Below are 21,189 nucleotides of genomic sequence, written 5' to 3'. Positions count from 1 at the left end.
AAATAGAAAAAAAGCATTTTCTAATGAAACGCGTAGCACATTCCCTATTGATAAGAAATCATTGGGAGGGGACGTCGGACAGCGCTTAAGTCAAATTTTGGCCTTGCCCCCGATTAAAATATACTCTAGGGAGTTTAGTCACATCTGAAATGGGTGGGGATGGTTACAAACACTGTTTTCAGGTTAGCCGGGATGAAGGGAAATGTGAATATAATTTATATGTGAATAATATAATTTACCTACCACTGATTCACTCATCCTCTCTCTCTCTCTCTCTCTCTCTCTTATTTTATTTCTCTGCAACAAACACAAATAAGAGAAGTGTTATGAATTAAGATAATAAATCTTAAAGTTTAATTGAGTCTACACAGTGTTTTGTGAACAGTACAAAGATGATTTTTTTTTTTAAAGCATTTCAAGGCACGTGATGACCCCCTGGACATGTGTGACCATAATGGTGGGTCATGGACAGATAACAAGAATGCCTATTAAACATTTTGAACAGACCAAACAGATAAAGTAGTTGGTAAGACATCTACTACAATGTTGACAAAATTGTGGAAATTATCATACTTTTTCTATTCATGAAATATCAAGAGGTGGAAGTAATGCCAGGGCCCTGTAACAAAAATCTTAATGATTGATTTTGGAATTGATTTTTATAACTGATCATACACACTAATCAATGCAATCAATCATAAAACAGCCCTATGATCAATCAATATGCTTTATGTTAAAGTGCCCATGCAGGAGGAGATTCCAGGGAACTGATAACTTGAAAGAAAATTGAAGAACAAATAACGATGTTTGGCAAAGAATTTGGATCACCAATGCATAAATTGCATATATATTTGAATCTTTGTTTTGCCTTCTTTATGGTCAATTAAAAAAATAATAATAATACTACTCTCAGTTTTACTTATTAAACAAAACTTAAAATCATAAGAAGGAATTAACATAAAATGAATCATAAAAAACACAATGTACTGTAGCTGTCTGAAAGATTAAGTGCATATATGCAGGTATCATCACAACCATTCATAAATCACAAGACATATTACATTGCCCGCCCTAGGCTGATGATTTGCAATATAAATATGTACATCTATGAAACACCTGTTTCATAAAGACTTGTTACAATAGAAAAAAGTACAATTTTGATTACAAGTTCACTCTCAGCTAATCAAACTGAATGATTTCAGAGGCTTTAAACTGTTATTGCAAATGTATCATTACACAGTAAAAACGCTGTTTAAGATTTTATACAACGCTGTTTACTATATGAACCTTACAGTATTTGTTTAACCGTTTAAACAATCATGTTTAATTTATTGAAGATTAGATATTAAAAATTAAACTTTGTTGCTTAAGATTTAAACACTTGTTTAAACTGTTTAAACAATTACTGTAAGGTTCATATAGTAAACAGCGTTGTATAATTTTTTTTTACTGAGTAGAACAAGTCTTACGTAACAGGCCCCAGGGGCCCATTGCAAAAAGAGTAGCAAGCACACACAACAACAAAAATCTTGTGCAATTTGATTTCCAGCCAATGAAGCACCCGTATTCGGGACTTGCGCTTGATATTTTGACTTGCGTTTAAACACAACTCTTTCTGCAACAGGCCCCAGGTCTGATAATATCAACGATGCAAAATCATATGAATTTCCTCAAAAAATTCTTCAACAATATCTCACAATATATGTTGTATAATTATTCCCAAAATAATAAATAATAGCAAATTGATTGGCAATCACATTACAAAAGAAAATGACAACAGCGTTTTTGAAAAAAATCATCAAAATTAAGCTAAGTTTATTGATTACATGAAACCAAATGAGGTAATTACATTTTATTTAACGTTTCTAGAAGCATATAGAATTGATAGTTGTGAAACTAAATCTAATCAACTTAAATAAGTAGGATTGGTACTTTTATTACAAATAGTATGTATACCTTTCTATGCCTTTCTAATCCATGTCTACGAATGAACCCAAAAAGTTTAATAGAACTCCAGTAACTAGTATCAATACACCTTTCATACAAAAGGGAGGTCTCTGATTGTCTGATTCTAAAAATCATTAATGACCAACACTATCTAACTGTTACAAAAATGTGAACTTGATGACATCATTTTTTCAAACATTCAAAATAATTTATCAGAAAATCCACATCCTATTGGTATTTATTTTCTATTTGCAAATATTAAAGTTAGCCTACATCCTATTGATTGCTATCAACAGTTTATGTCACTGTAAGAATAATAAATCACTAATCAAAGTTCATACCTTTTGAAAATGAATAATGTAAACATATACAATGTAAACATATACATATACAGGCAACAAAAGATAACAATATATTCATGGTAGTCATAAAAAGAAACAGAATTATTAACATAAACATTTCACTGGTGATGAAAACTAAACCACATTATTAGGTTCTGTTATTTTGCATATTTCAGGAAAAGAAAGATTTTCAAAAGTGAATAAGTTTCTTTAAGTGGTGTGTTCACTCAAACAGAATAACATAAAACATGTATTAATACATGCAATATTTGACAGACTGAACAAAATAGATATGAGTATAAAATATACAACAAAATTGTTATATGTACTTGATTATACTTCAACTTCAAGCTTTAACACACAAAATGATACATTTATTGCAGTTAATCATATTGACGAAGTCGAATGATAGCCAAAATCAGCTTTTCAATAATTTCATTACAAAATCAATGCATTCAAAATCTTATAAGGAATGACACGAAACTCATAAATCAAAATATAAAAAGCAGTAGTAAATATAAGTATATTGATGGTATACGAACACTTCACATACCATGCAGTAAACATCATATACAGCAATATGCAGAGTAAGGAATAGGGATGTGGGGGGAGGGTAGAAATTCTTTCAGAAAAAAGAATGTTCCCCGGCCCCCTAAACAATTTATCATTAGATTATCTCATTTTCAACTGTTAAAAAAGGAAAGAGGGTGAACAGAAAATTATAATATTACCTAATATATATTTACTGTGATAGAAAAAAAAATCACCTGATATTTTGTTAGGGGTAAGGAATAAAAGAGGATGCTTCTAATGATATTGGAATAAAAAGGCATATATTCATATGCAGTGTTTCTTACATTTGTTGCATGAGGTTTGTTCATTTGCAAGTATTGTGCATCAAAACCTCTGAACACTAAGTCTAATCATCGACATCTAAAAGGCTTGACAACATTCCTACAATAATGGACACATAATTGCAGTAAAAACTAGAAAAACAATTTCAACAATAATTTACCCTTTCACCTTGTAAACTTTTCAAAATCATTTGAAAAGATCAAGATTGACAAAATATAATAACACCAATTAAAATGGCAAAATGTCAGTACTCGCTACTGATTAGATACAGATTTCAAAAGATTAATAATACTTCACAAATCGAACATTCATTTTTCTGCTAAGCAGCAAACATTCATGACATAAAAGTGAACACACAGGAAATTCAAAGATATTATGTGCATTAGGACTTTAAAACAATCAGAAATATCTTGATTTTCAATGATATTTGAGTGCTGTGCACTCGATATACATCACTTAACATTAATCATTAAACATCAGAGAAACAATAGACATACTGAAAGTTATTCAAAAGAGATGTCCACCCCCCCCCCAAGAAAAAAAAAACTCTTGATTTAGTACAAACCAACAAGTGAAACCAAAATATTATGGAATATTTGAATAAAAACGTGAATAATGTTTTTTATTCTTAACCAAATTTTCTCTGACATGTTCACATATTTTTTGTGCTTCAACAAAGCTTGTTTTGAGGGTGGGCTTCCCTTTTAATAATATGCATTACAAGTCAAAACTTTCCAAGCATGAGCTCTGCATCAGAAATGAATTCTGGCAAACATCATAATTCCTCTTCATGGACCAACAATGGATTGACATCATTATTAAACATCACAACTATTTCATTATGGCTGCACTACTTAGCAAAAAGGGTAACTTGCCACATGGTCTACAACCACTCAGTCTTCTTTCCATCTGGGCCCCGTCTTACAAAAAAAGAGTTGCGATTGATCCAATCAACCACAACTATGGAGAGCCAGCAAAGTCAACATCTAAAATGCATGTTTGTTCAAAATATTTTCTAACTATGATGTATATTCATACATTCATTGTTTTCTTGAAAATTCAGTGTGCTTCTCTTCATTTACAAAGTACACTGTTCAAATTTCTTGTAGAAAATATTATGACAATTATGGATTCTATAGCATTGAGGTTGATCGGATCAATTGTAACTCTTTGTAAGACGGACCCTGGTATCATCCCAGACAGTCTAATCTTATTTTATATTTGACAAGTTTGTCAACAAACCATTTGGTCTAACTGCCACAGCCCATTTACCACCTCAACCAATTCCTGTTTAGACTATACATAATTTGTATATAACCTACTTGGACTAACACCGCTAAAGCCCAGTGCACACTAAACCATCCGTTGTGACGCGATTTTCGAACAAATTGCATTTTACATGACATATGTAAGTCCCAAGAAGTAAAGTCATATTTGAAGTTCGGCATAATACTAGAAATATTAAAATTCATATTTTGCTTTGCTGCAAGCTACGTGGTCGGAGTAAAGGCCAAATCGGTTTCGAGTCGCAGCCGATGATGATGCTATTGTCATTTACGATTGGATTTGCTCATATCTCTAAAGAAAAATTATACATTGACTGGAATTTACATTTCAATATTCATACATTCATACAACTTTTTGGAACTTTGATTGTTGAAGATTTTAAAGGCTGGAATGTTCATATCAAATGCCATTAAAATTTAATTTAAAATCAGATCACAACAGACCGTACATGTATAGTGTGTGCCAGGCTTTGGTCTACAGGATTAGATGAACCCACTATTCATATAAGTGCAAAAAGTAAACGAAATGGAAATGAGACCATCTAGGTGTATGACTAAATTGCAGTTAGACCAAGTGCCATTGCGACGAAACGCAATGGAAACCAGGTACGCATCTCACAAAGATTTGCAATCGAAATAACTCCTGAAAGTTTTCATGTTGGAGAATGAATAAACGTAGAGGCTTCATGGTATACAATGTCTCTTCATAGACCAAACAGATGGCCACAAAAGATACAGTATATGGTGTACTTTGAAACCTTTACATTGAGTTGTGATATATCTAATCCACATTCAAAATGTGACTGATCAATTGATTTCAGATCGATTACAGTTTGAGTTTGATCTATCGAAATTATAAAACAGCACCCCCTCCCCCTCCCCAAAATAGCCTAACTAAAGACAGTTCTTCTTGCAATTGGAACAAAGTGTTTTAGACCAAGCATGCATACTGAAACCCTGGAGATTTGTATGGAATCTGAATTCATGCTACCTGTAGTTTCGTGTCATCAAGATAGTGTTCTGCTGCTCCTATTTGTCCTCTATGGATTATGAAGGTGATTTCCCTGATGATTTGGATTTGGTCTCTGCTTTTTTGCTTGATGATGTTGAATGAACGGAATCTTGGTCAAAGCCAAAGGCTGCCGCTGCTGGCACAGCCTGGTTGAATGCAATCAGAATTATAAACAACAAAACATTTAGAGAACATATATGAAAACTTTCACACATCATTGATGGTGGAAACAAAACTGAATCTCTTTTGTAAAATCTCTGAAGAGATGATAACACCATGACCCTGTAACACAAAAGATGCGATCAATTACACAATCAGCTGTAACTGTACAACTACAGCAAACAATGAAGTTACAATCAATTGTAAATATCATTGTATGAGTTGTATCTCTTTGTTACAGGGTCCGTATTGCATGATGTTATGGAAGAGCTGTGTTTTTCAGTCTCCTAGAGGTGTTTCACAAAGATGCAAGTCTGATTTACAGTCACAACCAAGTGCCACCATGCACATGATATATTACACAGAATACCAATGCGGTGATAAGTTACAAACCACATGCAATTGGGAATTCAATAGCAACATAAGTCAATCTTTAAATCTTTGTGAAACAACTCATCAAAATAATTTCAATAATCCTGAGATTTTAAGTTTTATCACACCATCAATGATATGCAGAGATTGGGGGCTGAATTTCTTAACTTTTTTTTTTGTGAGCGTGGGGCACAATGGCCAAAGATCCAGGGAAGACGCCCTGGTGGATTAGAAAGAGAAGTGCCTCCTGAAGGCCCACATGTTTAGGGTGTCTGAAATGTAAACAGAGTAGTACTTAAAAAATAATAATAATTTCAAGGATTTGAATTCCATTTCTGAAAAGTTTATTACCATTGGCGAAATGAATCCTTATTTCACGAAAAAGAAAATAAAGTATCATGTCTGTATAATTATCGAAAATTACTTAATAAAAAAAAAAAATACTATTGCATCTTGGAAAACAATACAAAAAAGAAATTGCCTCACAAACTCCCTCAGGAGAATTGACACAATACACAAATTAATTCATAAAATGTAACCTATTCCAAGAATGTGAACCAATTTATTTGTCTTCACTTCTTTCATACAATTGTGGAGTTTTTTCATTTGGACATAGTTATGTAATATGTTACATACAAACACAAAAAATATTCATTTAAATTGTTATTATGAATATGCAATTTCCAAACAATTTTATGAAATGTTCATTTTAGGTTATGTTCATTCAAATTTTTATTATCAATATGCAATTGCCAAACAATTTTATAAATTTTTCCCCATCCTCTGTGAGAAACATTCTGCTGAAGACATAGTTGCATTGGTGAAAGAGATCAAGTATCTATCACATTTGCATGCATCGCATACAGCTAGAAATGCTATCTACCAATTTAGCAATGACAATGATAACAAAATAATAACAAGAATGCAACACGTAATTCATATAGTACTTCCTGTGGATTAACCACTGCTAAAGGAAGCTACATGTACGTATGCAGTGGGACACAAACCCCAAACTCTTATACATTTGCAAAAGCATAGAGTTAAAATCTTTTCAACTATTGCATTAGTACTAGGAATCAATATACCATGCTAGGGGTGTTCTTGAACAAGTGGGACTGTTTGCTGATTAAATTTTTATTTCCTGAAGAGTGATCATCTTCAAATTCTTAAACAGAGTCGAATCAATCTCTTACCTTTGGTTCTTCCTGGTTGTTTCCCATCATGAAGAGGTTAGGGATATCATTGCCAAAGTAGATCTTAGTGTTGGCTGTTAGTGCCTGGTACTTCAACATCTCAAGATACTGGGGGGTGAGTTTCTCCTGCAATAAATAATACAATTGATGTTACTGTCGTTTTAATCATTGTTATCTGATATCAATCATCATCACACCAAGATCATTAATATCACTAGCTAATGCTGGGAGCAGGGCCGAGCTGGAACTTGGAACCTGGCAAAGTTGGGGGATTTACCCCGGGCCAAGCCGGTCTGGGTTGAGAGCTAAAACAGCAAAGATCAGAAGCTGTTAAGTCTTGGAAAAATACCAAATAAACAGTGAGATAAAGTAACCATTTACCTCCATGCATGAACTGAGCTCATTTATTCTCAAATAAGCTAACTTCATCGATTCTTAAAATGAATATCAGCCCCATCAAGCATCAGAAACGACCTTATTTTGGCTTCGATCGCGACATTTTCGTTAGAGTTCTTAGTCAGATTTCACCAAATGAACGTAGAGGGCGGCAACACTGTTTGTTGACTTCGAGTTTGCCGTATGTAATAGTTAATTTCAGCACACATCCAAAAGAATATACAGTGGACTGAGACCCTTAATCTGAGAACTCGAACGATGAAATCAAGATTGAAGCTGAAATGAAGCTGTTCCTTATCATATTTTCTTCAACATCATGACCATAATCACCACCACCATCACCGTGGAGGCAATATGTTCTAGAAGTTACAACTATTTTCTTTCAATCAGAGGGATATGGGTTCATGCACTCAACCCAGGTTAGGTGAATGGGTACCCAGCAGGAGTAATTCTTTGAACTGCAGCTGGAAGGCAGCTCAAGCTAAAGCTGGGGTAATGATAAAAACAATGCACCTCAGAATAGATTATTTCTAGAGACGGCGCTATATGAATGCCTATTGGTATATAATTAATATAGTCGTTATCACCACCACCACAATCACAACTGAAAGGCATTATATGATGTTGTAGTAGTAGCAGTAGCAGCAGCAGCAGCAGCAGTAAAAGTAGTAGAAGAGGTAGTAATTGAGCCTCTACCACTTCCATGACAACTACCCCCACTGACACAACCATGAGCTCAGTCTCAGCCACTACCAACACAATCAGTACATTATCAACAAAAACAGTAAAAGCAGCATGTTGTAGTAGAATCAATTTCCTCACCTGATTAGCTTTTGTTTCTTGGACAGATGTATAAAGCTGTGCGTCAGCTCTGGCTTTCATCTTGGCTACATGTGTTTCATCTGAAGGAAAAAATGAATAAACAATCATGCTACTCAACTGTTGAATAATAATAATAAATAATAGCACTGTTATATTTACACAGGGTAGCCACATCACCAGATGAAACTGCTCTATCAGCTTGCCCTGCATAGCATAACATGTTATTGCCACCCTTTTCCAATCTAAATGCTAAGCAAAATGCATGAAGGCAGAAGATCCCATTAAAGTCTTTGATATGACTCATCCAGAAATTGAACCCATGACCTGCTCTTCGTGAGGCAGCACTCTACCACTGAACCACCATGCCCATCACAAAAACTTTTTCCATTTATTACATTCTCCTTTGAAGAATGCATTCAATATGTAGTCAGATACAGTCACAGCATCTGTTGTTCACAATGAAGTTTGGAATACCCTGTTCATACACTCAAAGGCCCGTATTCTGAAGTCAGGTTTAACTTAGACCATGGTCTAACTCTGTGCTAAAATTATGGGAAGCCAAAAGTGTCAATTTTTTTATTAAGTTGTGTTTCTTATATTTCCTGATTCTTCAATGGTGAAGACAATCATCTATTTATACTTCCTAGACAATTATGGATGATTTGAGAGCCAAATGAGCTGAAATATGATATCTCTACCATTAGTGATTTATGAAACAATTGGCTATCCATACTTAAACCACAACTTTAAACCTGAGTTTAAGTTAAACCCGACTTCAGAATACGGGCCAAACTATCCACAAATGTTTGAGCTATTTTAAGATTTAAATTTTCTGATCGTTTTATAATAGGGGTCAGTAAAATCACTAGTATTTGTCATTCTTCAGCTGTTTTAATGCTTATTTTGCTATCACTTTGGGATAAGGAATGGAGATGAAAGTAATATTGTGGCAAGTAAAATCATACCCTTTTCATAAAGATATCGGTATACCACATATGGCAGGTTTTTTTTATGGATAAACAGTACCGAAGTGTGACGTCATCAATTTCCCAAGTTTGCATTTCAGCATTTTTGATACCATATTTTGGTAGAGCATGATGAAATACCTCCACTACCAAAATTTGGTACGAATCAGTCCATGGGGGCCTGAGATATGACGTCATAATTACATAATTAGCCCCATTGAAGTTGGTTCTAAAAGTTAAGGAACCAGGCCAATAATACATTGACTTCAGTGGGGCTAATTATGTATTTATGACGTCATATCTCAGGCCCCCCATGGACTGACTCGCACCAAATTTTGGTAGTGAAGGTATTTCATCATGCTCTACCAAAATATGGTATCAAAAATTCTGAAATGCAAGAAAAGTTTTTTTGTGACATCATCACTTCGGTACTCTATACACTCACAGTATGCGCACTATCATTTTATTGTTACACAATCATTTTTTGTGACATAGATCTGCTAGTCCCCGGCAAATCTCAATAGTATGATAATACACCAGAAGGTGGTCTATACTCAGAGAGGAAGAAAAAGATGAACGATGTTCTGCTCGGTACCTTCAATTGTGGATATTCTTTGTTCGCTCTCTTTCTCCATGATTTTCTGTGAAAATGTGATCTCAGCAACCTGAGCGATCTTTTCTGCCTCAATGACAGCCCTCTTCCTGTCGGTCTCTGCCTCTTTCTCCACTACTCTCTGATGTTGGGCAGCAATAAGTAGTTTGGTCTTCTCATTCTCCCTGTAAGATATCATTTAGGGTCAGGTTCAATTGCAGCATCAAAAACAGTAAATGGAACTACATATGCAAAACTTGCACAAGTATAAATGGAAGTCTTATCTCCATAAAGTAAGGAATCCCTCTTTTGATATATGAAGGAAACTAGCAATAATATAATCTAAGGAGAGAAATTACTTTGCCCATATTTGGGGGGGGGGGGGAATCAATATAAAGCACACTACGTGTATAAACATAATATCATTACTGACCGTAGGGGAAGGCGGGGTAATTTGAGCCACCACCCCCAGGCCAATAATGAATGAGTCAGACATTGTGGTGGTGTCATGTATTGATGACCCATTACATAACCATTTATCCCACCACATTGTTTTCGACTTTGAAACAAAAAGTACTTTTTAGAGGGAAAAATACAAATTTTAGCCAAAAAAGTAAAAAAGGGTGTAAAATAGATCAGTGTTTTTTACCCACACACGTCTTTAAATATAATAAAGAAATAAGAACAATATTGTTAGTCCAGGTATGAATCTTCATTCTTGTCATAGTCTTTTACATGATGGATGCATAAGAAATGTGTGGATGTGAAAATATCGCATTAAGTTAGGACTGGGGTACTTTGAGCCAGCCAACATGGGGCAAGTTGAGCCATGGTAATTCGTATGGTAATGTATAATAAAAAAGAAACAAACCTTGAATAGCCATTGATATGCAGGCAGAAAGGTGCAAATTTACATGACAGTTCTTTTACTTTAAGAGGATGTTAGTATTTATAGAGAATTAGCAAGTGAAAAGACTTGAAATAAAAAACTGACATGCTGGTTCTTCCCACATACATTTTGTACATAGTTTTTGTGGCTCAACTTACCCCACAAGGAGGCACATCTTACCCCACAGATGGGGCAAGTTGAGCCATTTGACATCGGTTTTTCAGTGAATTTCAGTGTGGGGGTAAAAAATATTTCCCAAGAATCAAATTTAAAGGAAAGGTACCTATTTCTACAATATCATTAGTCATATCAATTCTAACATGCGAAATGCAAAAAGTGTCACAACTTACCCCGCCTTCCCCTACTTATTCTTATCATCACTATCAACATTATCATCATTATTGTAAAATAGCCTTAAAAATTGACATACTGAAGCTTTCCGACATGCACTCATCGGAGTAAAACGCATGAATAACCAGAACGCTAGAGCGAAACAATATATAAGATAAGCTCATTGTTTAGCATCCATTATCTCTTTCGGTTCTATCATATATTGTTTCGCTTTAGCATTCTGGTCATTCATGCGATTTTACTCCGATGAGTGCATGTCAAAAAGCTTCGGTATGACTGCATTTAGAAAAATAATTATAATATGAATGAAACGTAACTTCAATAAAATGTATAATAATAGTGACTTACATGAGTTCATAGTTTTTCCTAATGCTCTCAGGAATCTTAGGCTTAGTAACACGGACAGCCTGTAATGAAAGGTATAAAAAAGAAGGACATATTGATGTTGAAAACAAAGGCAGGTAGGAAAACATTTTTGGAATTTTACAGCGAAAGATATAACACCCAATGCTCTTCCGATAGCCAGTACGACATGAATCATCAAATCACACTGATGTTAACAACAAGTGGAAAACATTTATACTGGTGAATAGTTCTAAAAAAGAGTAGTATGTTTGTTCTTATCATCATCACCGCCACCACTACCATCGTCATCACCATAATCATCACAACTACCACCACCACATCCATCATCATCTATTATATTTTCTTTATATGCAGTGTCTTTGGAAGTTTCAATCCCCTTGATGATCATTCTTGAAACTATTGTGATCTTCAGCAACAGCTTGGGTGAGATCATAACTACTGAATTTATCCCACTTTGCATATTGCCTTTCTGTTGTTCATCAGAAATAGAATTTGAATTCTAGTTTAGATTTTTGGAATCAGTCAAATATTAGAATACCATACCAATCAAAATTAATCAATTTGAATATCATTCCTTTCATAAACATATCAGCAATTTGCATTGATTTACCTGAATTGTAAGACCTGGTGCCATGCTAGTTAAATCCTCTTGCAATGCTCTCTTTAAATTCTCATCAATTTGATCTGTAATAAACAAGAAAAATATCATCCTTATCTGCAACAACAAAAATATTCAACAAATTTAAAGGGTGTTATATGGAAGTAAACATTTTTCAATTAGTGCTATACATTACAATTAGAAATATGGCTGAGGATAAGGTAAGATCTGTGGCCCATTTCATAAAGAGTCATAACTATAGTAACTTTTCCATTAATGTAACTACCATAAAAACCGTGATTGTGATGGGTTGTCGAGTCCTGTTACTTTGGTAGTTGCCATAGGGCCTTAGTTTTTCTGCAAAAGTTGATTAAGAATCCATTAATACCATCATTAGAAATAACACAATAGCCAGAAACTCATCTTGGCTTGCACATATTACATGCACTCTAGAGTATTCCATATTAAAGAGAAAGAAACTTTGACTTTCATCCTTAAGAATTTACCCTATCCCTTTCATTGAGGAAAAAGTTTGTTGCTCTGGAGTATGAATTAAAACAAGTGGAACGCCTCTGGCATTCTCGCCTGCATTACGCAATTCGATATAGCAGCAGTGCTTCCTTTGAAAACAGCCAATGAATAATTATTCACAGAAGAAAACACTAATATGATAATAAAATATTATATCCATTGACCCAAAAATGACCTTTGACCAAGATCATGTGACCTAAGACATGTGCAAAACAACCATTCATACTTGATTACCCTTATGTCGATGTTTCATGAGCTAGATCCATAAACTTCTTAAGTTGTGATGCCAATTCAACACATACTCCCAACACGGCCAGAGTTCTTTGACCTTTGATCTTGGTCATGTTCCTGAAACGCACAAAGGATATTCAGGGATACATTGCTGCTCTTACATGTATGTCCAAGTTTCATGAACTAGATCCATAGACTTTTAAAGTTATGATGACAATTCCACAAATACCCCCAACATTACCAAAGTTTATTGACCCTAAATGACCTTTGACCTTGGTCATGTGACCTGAAACTAGCACAGGATGTTCAAAGATACTTGATTGCTCTTATGTCCAAGTTTCATGAACTAGATCCATAAAATGTCAAAGTTATGATGACAATTCTTCAAATTCCCCCTATATGGCCAAAGTTTGTTGACCCTAAGTGACCTTTGACCTTGGTCATGTGACCTGAAACTCGCACATGATAATCAGGGATACATGGTTGCTCTTATGTCTAGGTCTCATGAACTAGATTCATAAAATTTTAAAGTTATGATGACAATTCCTCAAATTACCCCAACATGGCCAAAGTTTGTTGACCCTAAGTGACCTTTGACCTTAATCATGTGACCTGAACTCAGGCAGGATCTTCAGCGATACACTATTACCCTTATGTCTAAGTTTTATGAACTAGGTCCATATACTTTCGAAGTTATGACAACATTTCAAAAACTTAACCTTGGTTAAGATTTCGATATTGATTCCCCCAACATGGTCTAAGTTCATTGACCCTAAATGACCTTTGACCTTGGTCATGTGACCTAAAAATTTAGGCAGGATGTTCAGTAATACTTGATTACCCTTATGTCCAAGTTTCATGAACTAGGTCCATATACTTTCTAAGTTATGATGACATATCAAAAACTTGTCCTTGGTTAAGATTTCAATGTTGACGACGCCGCCGTCGCCGCCACCGCTGTCGGAAAAGCGGCGCCTATAGTCTCGCTCTGCTATGCAGGCAAGACAAAAATGAAAAATCTGTTCTCATGTTTCGCATTATCATTATTCTATTCTCAGGAGTAGGAAAGGAGGAAGTTAAAGAGCTCCACAAAGCATTTTTACCAAAAAGTTCAATGTAGACTTCTTGGAGATTGTGAGCACTGCAAAACTGGTTGAGTTCATGGTGGACTTTATTGAATATCAGTGTCTTATCGTAGTCCGCTGTATAATTTTTGACGGTTTCAAAAACCACACTCTGTGAGAGTTGATTCACAACTTCTATCCTGTCGAAATAGATCATAACTCCTCCACTGAAAAGAAACAAAACGAAACAATCAAATTAAAGTTGTCAAATTACAAATTATACTATATTATCTTTCACCACTATCACCAGTCACCACTATGTCAAAAATTAGTCAACGAAAAGCCCAAGTGACCATTTTGGCTTTTTACTCCAGACTACAGAGAATCCTACCTTTGGACTAAGTGTGTGTTTTATGTTTATGGTCACATCCAGTATACAGACTGGATAGATTTATGTGTAGTAAACCTACTATAGGCACATCAAGAGAGCATAAAATATGCTTGAAAAATGTGTTCATAAATCATGGCATTTGGCCCTTGCCCTCTGATTTTGGATCCTGTTTCATAAACTTATTAATCAATAACAAATACTAGAATTCTAAGATAGAGTAAGTCTCATCCAATCAAATGGCAGGATTACAATAGCTTACAATAGTACCTCGTATCTTGACAATGATGACAAGTTTTGTGACACAGGGTCTTAACTTACCTTGTTCCACAAGGCACATTCTTAACCTCATCTGTTTGTAATGTGGTCTGCAAAATGAAGAAACATCAAATGGTTTATTTCCAAACTACCATGCAATATTGAATTTGTAATGAATTAATTATACAACGTGAAAAAAACAAGATTAACAAGTAAGATAGTCAACCCTTTTCCCCTCAATGGTAGTGGATATTTGTAAAATTAGAAGACACTTTTCTTCAATAAACATTGAAGAGATTTTGAAATTTTCAGCTGCATTACATGTATGCTGAAATGTACTACATTGAAAGATTGAAATATGTCTTTTTGCAAATCCCCAAAAGTTATAATTTTCTTCATGATCAAAGTTTTGGGATTAAGTAAGCCCTATCTTTAATCATATGATGAATCCCTTACTCAATTTACTACAGATCTCATTTCTTTTTTAAGTGAAATTTTAACAAGACACTCAACTATTATAATCATGGGGTATATTTTCACACACCCATTCCTCTTGTGTTACACAAGACTGCATTTCTGTTGATAAAATTTAAACATTACATGAAGATGCACATATTTAAATTCTCTTTGTTTCTTGTCTTTTTTTTTTCTTGTTGTATATCTATATTTTCTTCTTCTTTCTGTCATTAAATCTTCAGAATTTTACAGTGTGGATTTGGCACATTATAAACCAAAACTATTACTATTATTATTAATCATTTTGTGTACCACTCATAGTATCTGTCCTGTGTTACAGCTACTGTGGACATCAGTAGTCAGGCCCAACTGGCACAGAAGATTTCTGACCACTACTCATTATTAAGAACACTACTTCTGTTTACCACTAATTTAAAAAGAAAAGTGTTTCAAAATTAACTCCTTGCAAAGAGGAATTGCACTTGCATTCATTTCCATCTTTAATCTTGTTTTATTTGCAGAATTTACATCAAAGAATCTTATATTTGATAAATAGTTTATTTTCAAAGATCTGCTAATGTCATTGATGTTCCTTCACTTTTGGCTTTGTAAGACCACTAGCTCGGCCTGAAAAAAATGTGAAATTCCATGAAATAGTGACCACCACTAACATGGGTCTAGCTAGAATACTACAGATCTGTCAAACATCATCCTACCTGTACGCTTCTATATGAGGTTAGAAATGGAACCATGACATGGAATCCTGGTCCACTGGTTGACTGTAATAAGGCACCACCCTGTACAAAGATGAGAAGGTTCACAGTTCAATACCACTGTAATACAGGTACAGTGGCGCTAAAAAGTAATAGTGAACCCCACCAGAAAATACACTCCTTCGTGCTGAGGTTTGAGTGGAGACAACTTTTGCGATCCCAGAGAAACAAACTTATTGAATATTTTATCACCTGACTTCACAACTAAATATCTACATTTAAACCAAGGCAGAACTTAAACACTTGATTCATTTTATGGTAGGATTCACTAACTTTTTACAGGGGTGTGGGTGGTCACAAGGAAAAAGATCTAAAAAAGCTGAAGAGTATTGAAAAACGTCTGAAATAGAAATAGCTCCATTACTTTTTGTACAGAGGAAAGTAAAAAATAAGCTGAAATTAAGATGAAAATCAAAACAAACAAATCTGAAATCAGCTAAGAATCTGAACTCTCACACCCCTGTTTCTAGCACCACTGTAAACTCTTCCAGAGTCAAATCTCTTAGGGCCACCAAAAAAAAAAAACTTAGATTTCAATGGCACATATATTGCATACATGTATATAATGAACTGAAAATAGGATTTGATTTTGGTGATTATAGACAATTTACTTTACTTATCAGTGCATGTTCTACAAATATTATGATCGAACTGGTTGATAGCAATAATATTCAATTTAATTAAGAATCAAATATCTATTATTATTAAGAGATCACCCTATCAAATGGTTTTCAATACTTACCCTGTAATACACACCAACATGACCTGAAAATGGATCCAAACAAAACAGACTGATAATAGATATTATATCAACAAATAATGATTCACCATAACACAATTATGCAAAAGTCCAACCATTATCAATTTCCAAAGTAGGATGATGCAAGGCCACATTAACTTTAAGGGTATGGGTCAAATAGTAGTCTCATACCCTTAAATGCAAGGAATAATTTTCCTAACCAATTTGATTAGCAGTTTTGGTCGTAAGAAAGAGCTCTCAACTATGTTCTAAACAGTCATATGTAAACAAAATCTGTTACACAAAAGACCTTCGTATAGCAGTTTTAAAAATGTGGAGCAAACTGCGGTGCGATAACAGTAAAATTAATCCCTGAAATGTTATATTATAATAGCAGGGCCTTTTTTAAAGCACCATGAGCACCGAAAAGGTGGACCTGTGCGCTATTATATAAGTAGCCACGATTATTATATCATTATTATAATATATTGTATATTCATACATGAAATTCATATATTGAATTCACAATTATGTGGTGGCCATTAAAATCACCAGCTGTTTAATAGGAGCAAATCAACCGTATTAAGAAAAATAAACTGAAAAATAAATCAGACAATATAAATGTAACAGACTTCATGAAATACTACTGAAAAATAATCTTGAATCCAGACAGGATATCATTAGCACCAAAACGGTCACTCCTTATTCAGACACAGTTTTGGAACTGTGTGTAATTGACAGTGTGACTGGTTTTAAGTTAAGAGTCTGTGAAAGCAGACAATACTAAATCAGATAATACTGTAGATTATGGTGTATGTAATACCATGGACCTACTAGAGTCTGCACAAACAGACTATCATTGCCTTGATAGTGTTGGATTAATATCTATTTGTCACTAAGATCAGTCAACTGTAGATTGAAGACTTGTTTACTCTTAAGCCAAACCTACATCAGATATGTTTACACATTGGCTCTTAATTAAACTACATGTAGTTTACATGCAAACCTCTCATGATGCAATGCAAGATCTCATGAACATAAATGTAGAAATCCAAGACTTAAAAAAAAAATCACACTTGGATCATTAAGCATGTACTTTGGGGTTAGTCATGTAATTCCTTTTGCAATTTTCATTGTTTTACTAAGTGTCATATTTGACAAATCTATTTTATTTTTCTTTATCTCTAAACCAATTTCATTATCTTAAATATGATCACCTCCCTCCCTCCTTTTTTCTTGTTATTCTTCTCATCATCCTTATCTATTTTTTGCTCCTCTTTCTCTTTTTCATCCAGTTTTTTTTGTTCTTCTGCATTGCCTTTTCATTTTTGCTTCTCCTTTTCCTCTCTGCTTTTTTTTTCTACTCATTATCTTTTTTTCTTCTTTGTCATCTTCTTTCCGCTCATCTTCATTTTCTTTCTTGCTTTCTTCATCCTCCTCATTCTTCTTAATTCTCAACTCTCATTATTTTTATCTTCTTCCTTCATCCTCTTCTTCACTTTCTCCTCTTTATTTTCTTCTTCTTTCTCTTTACCTTTCTCCCCATTTATTACCCTTTCTGCTTCTTATTTCTTCTTCCATATTATTTTCTTTCTTTCTCCTCTAAAACTGACCAGTGTCTTTCTTCAAATTTTCAAAAAGATGTCAGAAATTCCATCCAGAGCAAAATTTACCTCACAAAAACAAATATGTTTTTTAACTTCAGACTTACCTTCATCAATTCTGTGGATTGCAAAGTTAAAGAGGAATGCAGAAACACCAATAGCAAATGCAACAGCCGGGAGAGGGTTAGCCATTCTTACACTTCTGTCTCTACTTTTGTAACCAAGCTGAAAAAAGGGATAACATGAGAAAATCACAATCAAAGTTACAATTATTTTTGGACATGAATACTTAGTGCAGGCTTGCTGTTCATGCTAGCAAACAAACACAAGTTTCACTTAATCACACTGACAATGATCACAAAAATAAAGCAAACAAGTGGAACACCTCTGGCAGTCTTTGCCTGCATTACGCGATTCAATATAGCAGCAGTGCTGAATTTCAAAAACTACTAATTATTCACAGCAAACACCATTCATATCATTATAAAATACTATGTTCATTGACCATAAATGACATTTGACCTTATGTCCACATTTCATGACCTAGATCCATAAACTTCCAAAGTTATGATGCTAATTTTTAAAAAATTCCCACAACATGGCCAAAGTTCTTTGACCTTAAATGACCTTTGACCTTGGTCACATTACCTGAAACTCACGCAAGATGTTCACCGATACTTGATTACTCTTATAAATATGTCCAAGTTTCATGAACTAGATCCATATGACATTTCAAAACTTTAACCTTGTTTATATATAGTTGTTGACCCTAAATGATCTTTGACCTTGATCATGTGACCTGAAAGTGTGAAACTCGAACAGGATGTTCAGTACTACGTGATTACCCGTACATGTATGTCCACATTTCATGAAATAGGTCCATAATACCATATACTTCCTAAATTATGAAAAAACTTAAACTTTGTTAAGATTTCAATGTTAACAATGCCGCAGCACAGTCGGAAAAGTGGCACCTAGACTGAGCTCTATAGTATACTATAGTCTCGCTCTGCTATGCGGGTGAGACAAAAACACTGAGTGGCATCAATAATCACAGAAATGATGCTTAACTCGTTAGATCTAAATGATGTCAAACTAACACAAGTATGCACGTTACTTGTTAGATCTTACATCAAAGCCTTTATCTATGTCTCACATTGTAAACTAAACTTGGTTGAATTGAACTTTTTAATTTGAAGTTACTTACTTCCATTGACCCTTGTCCACATGGTCCAAGAGGCAGAGGCAAGACTTTAAAAAACTTCAAGTTCACTTGCCCCGTTTTTTACTTGACTGAGTCAAGTGAACTTTAAGTCTTGAAGCTCTGGTACTGGTACATCAATCAAGAACCAAGGTTGCACATGCAAAAATTGAATTCAAGAGCTATTATTTAAAATTAAAACTTAAATAAAAGAGCTGTAGACTAGACTGGAGATCCAACGCTTCACACAGCATAGAAATGAGCATGTGGGACAACACGAAAACTCACAAATGCTGCTGGAGTGCTGCAAAAGCAGAAATACAAAAATACATTAGCAAATTCTTGATGAAGTTAATCTTTAATATTTCAACTCAAAGATAATGGATTCACAACGACATTTATCTAATCGAAGTTTTCCATTAAAATTTACCTAAGCATTGTGAAAAAGTGACTTACCGTCTTCAGATTAATGACTGAGCTCAAACTTTGCTCTGCGGGTTTAGTAAAGTCTGTATCTTATTTAAATAATTAAATACGCCTAGCCTCGCCTCCAGCTAGGAGCGCACACGTATGTACGTGTATGTTTAGATCGGATATGAATTCCTTTGCGGGTGGGGTCAATTGGTACACGTGTATCAATATCTATGACGTGTATCAATTTGACTGACTGACTGACTGACTGACCCTTGGACTGACTGACTGACTGACTGATTGATTGATTGATTGATTGATTGATTGATTGATTGATTGATTGATTGATTGATTGATTGATTGATTGATTGATTGATTGATTGATCGATCGATCGATTGATTGATTGATTGATTGATTGAGTGATTGATTGATTGATTGATTGATTGATTGATTGATTGATTGATTGATTGATTGATTGATTGATTGATTGATTGATTGATTGATTGATTGATTGATTGATATGGTAGGTCAATTAAATTTTTTTTTTTTTTCAGGTCTCTATGAATACAAATTGTGTTCGTGCTTTGAGCTTTATTGCCCGTCGGATCCCATTTAAACTAGTTTAAAGGCCATACTACCCCGTTAATTAATTAATTAATTAATGGATGAATCAATCAATAAAACAATTTGTCTATCAATAAATAAATAAATTAATGATATCCAGCAAATGATAGATTTTTCAACAACAAAAAATAAAAAAATATAAAAATATATTTTCAGGTCTCTATGAATAGAAATTGTGTTCGTGCATTGAGCTTTTATTGCCTGTTGGATCCCATTAAAACTAGTTTAAAGGCCCCTACTATCCCGTTTTCAAGTCAGGGACTCGCACTTCGAGTTGTCATTGTGTGTGTGGGGGGGGGGGTGTTCGGTGAGCCTAAGCATCTTGTATGACTTTTTTTTTGCACTAGTATTACTTGATTACTGGGTATCCTGAAAAGTGCCAAACGACAGTTCCCTTTGCGAGTTAAAAAGATAGTGACAATTATACTGTACATCTCGACGGTAACAAAAATACTCGCGCTAAGGGCTCGCATTCATGATTACAATAAGTGCTTATGCAGGCGGGGTTCCGTTTTCACGTGTAAACACATATTTAACTTTGCATTTCTCGCTTGCAGACGTAAAATCCCCTCCACCCATAGGCGGATCCAGGAGGGCGAGGGGCCCGCCCCTCCCCCTATTTGCGAAGCAAAACAAAAATAAGGAAAAAGAAAAAAGGGGAAGAAAGAGGGGCAAAGGAGGAAAAGAGAGGAGAAAAACAAAAACGGAAAATATAGGAGGAAGACCGTGACGAATAAATAAAATAAGGTGAGGGGAAAACTTTG

At 34.5% G+C, this 21,189-nt stretch overlaps 1 protein-coding gene across 3 annotated transcripts; it reads right to left on the bottom strand.

Moving 5' to 3' along the window:
* Nucleotides 1-324: 324 nt before the first annotated feature.
* On the bottom strand, nucleotides 325-19,919 carry LOC129282027 (erlin-2-like). Of its 3 annotated transcripts, none has more exons than XM_064112767.1 (13): nucleotides 19,846-19,914; nucleotides 18,296-18,413; nucleotides 16,588-16,610; nucleotides 15,789-15,869; nucleotides 14,680-14,726; nucleotides 14,010-14,197; nucleotides 12,157-12,230; nucleotides 11,529-11,587; nucleotides 9,944-10,125; nucleotides 8,384-8,463; nucleotides 7,166-7,291; nucleotides 1,461-5,587; nucleotides 325-1,287 (listed from the first exon to the last, which is right to left on the bottom strand). In XM_064112767.1, the coding sequence occupies exons 2-12, from the start codon at nucleotides 18,378-18,380 to the stop codon at nucleotides 5,477-5,479; spliced, it is 1,056 nt and encodes a 351-aa protein (XP_063968837.1). In that variant the 5' UTR covers nucleotides 18,381-18,413; nucleotides 19,846-19,914; the 3' UTR covers nucleotides 325-1,287; nucleotides 1,461-5,476. The 3 variants fall into 3 exon arrangements, with proteins under 3 accessions (XP_063968837.1, XP_063968838.1, XP_063968839.1); XM_064112768.1 differs by having other exon boundaries at nucleotides 325-4,397; nucleotides 4,779-5,587; nucleotides 19,846-19,904; XM_064112769.1 differs by lacking the exon at nucleotides 325-1,287 and having other exon boundaries at nucleotides 1,799-6,244; nucleotides 19,846-19,919.
* Nucleotides 19,920-21,189: the final 1,270 nt, after the last annotated feature.

The sequence above is a fragment of the Lytechinus pictus genome, chromosome 18 (assembly GCF_037042905.1).
Source record: "Lytechinus pictus isolate F3 Inbred chromosome 18, Lp3.0, whole genome shotgun sequence".
Taxonomy (NCBI): Eukaryota; Metazoa; Echinodermata; class Echinoidea; order Temnopleuroida; family Toxopneustidae; genus Lytechinus; species Lytechinus pictus.
The sequence above is the reverse complement of the archived record's forward strand: the minus strand, read 5'-3'. Positions and strand labels throughout refer to the sequence as shown.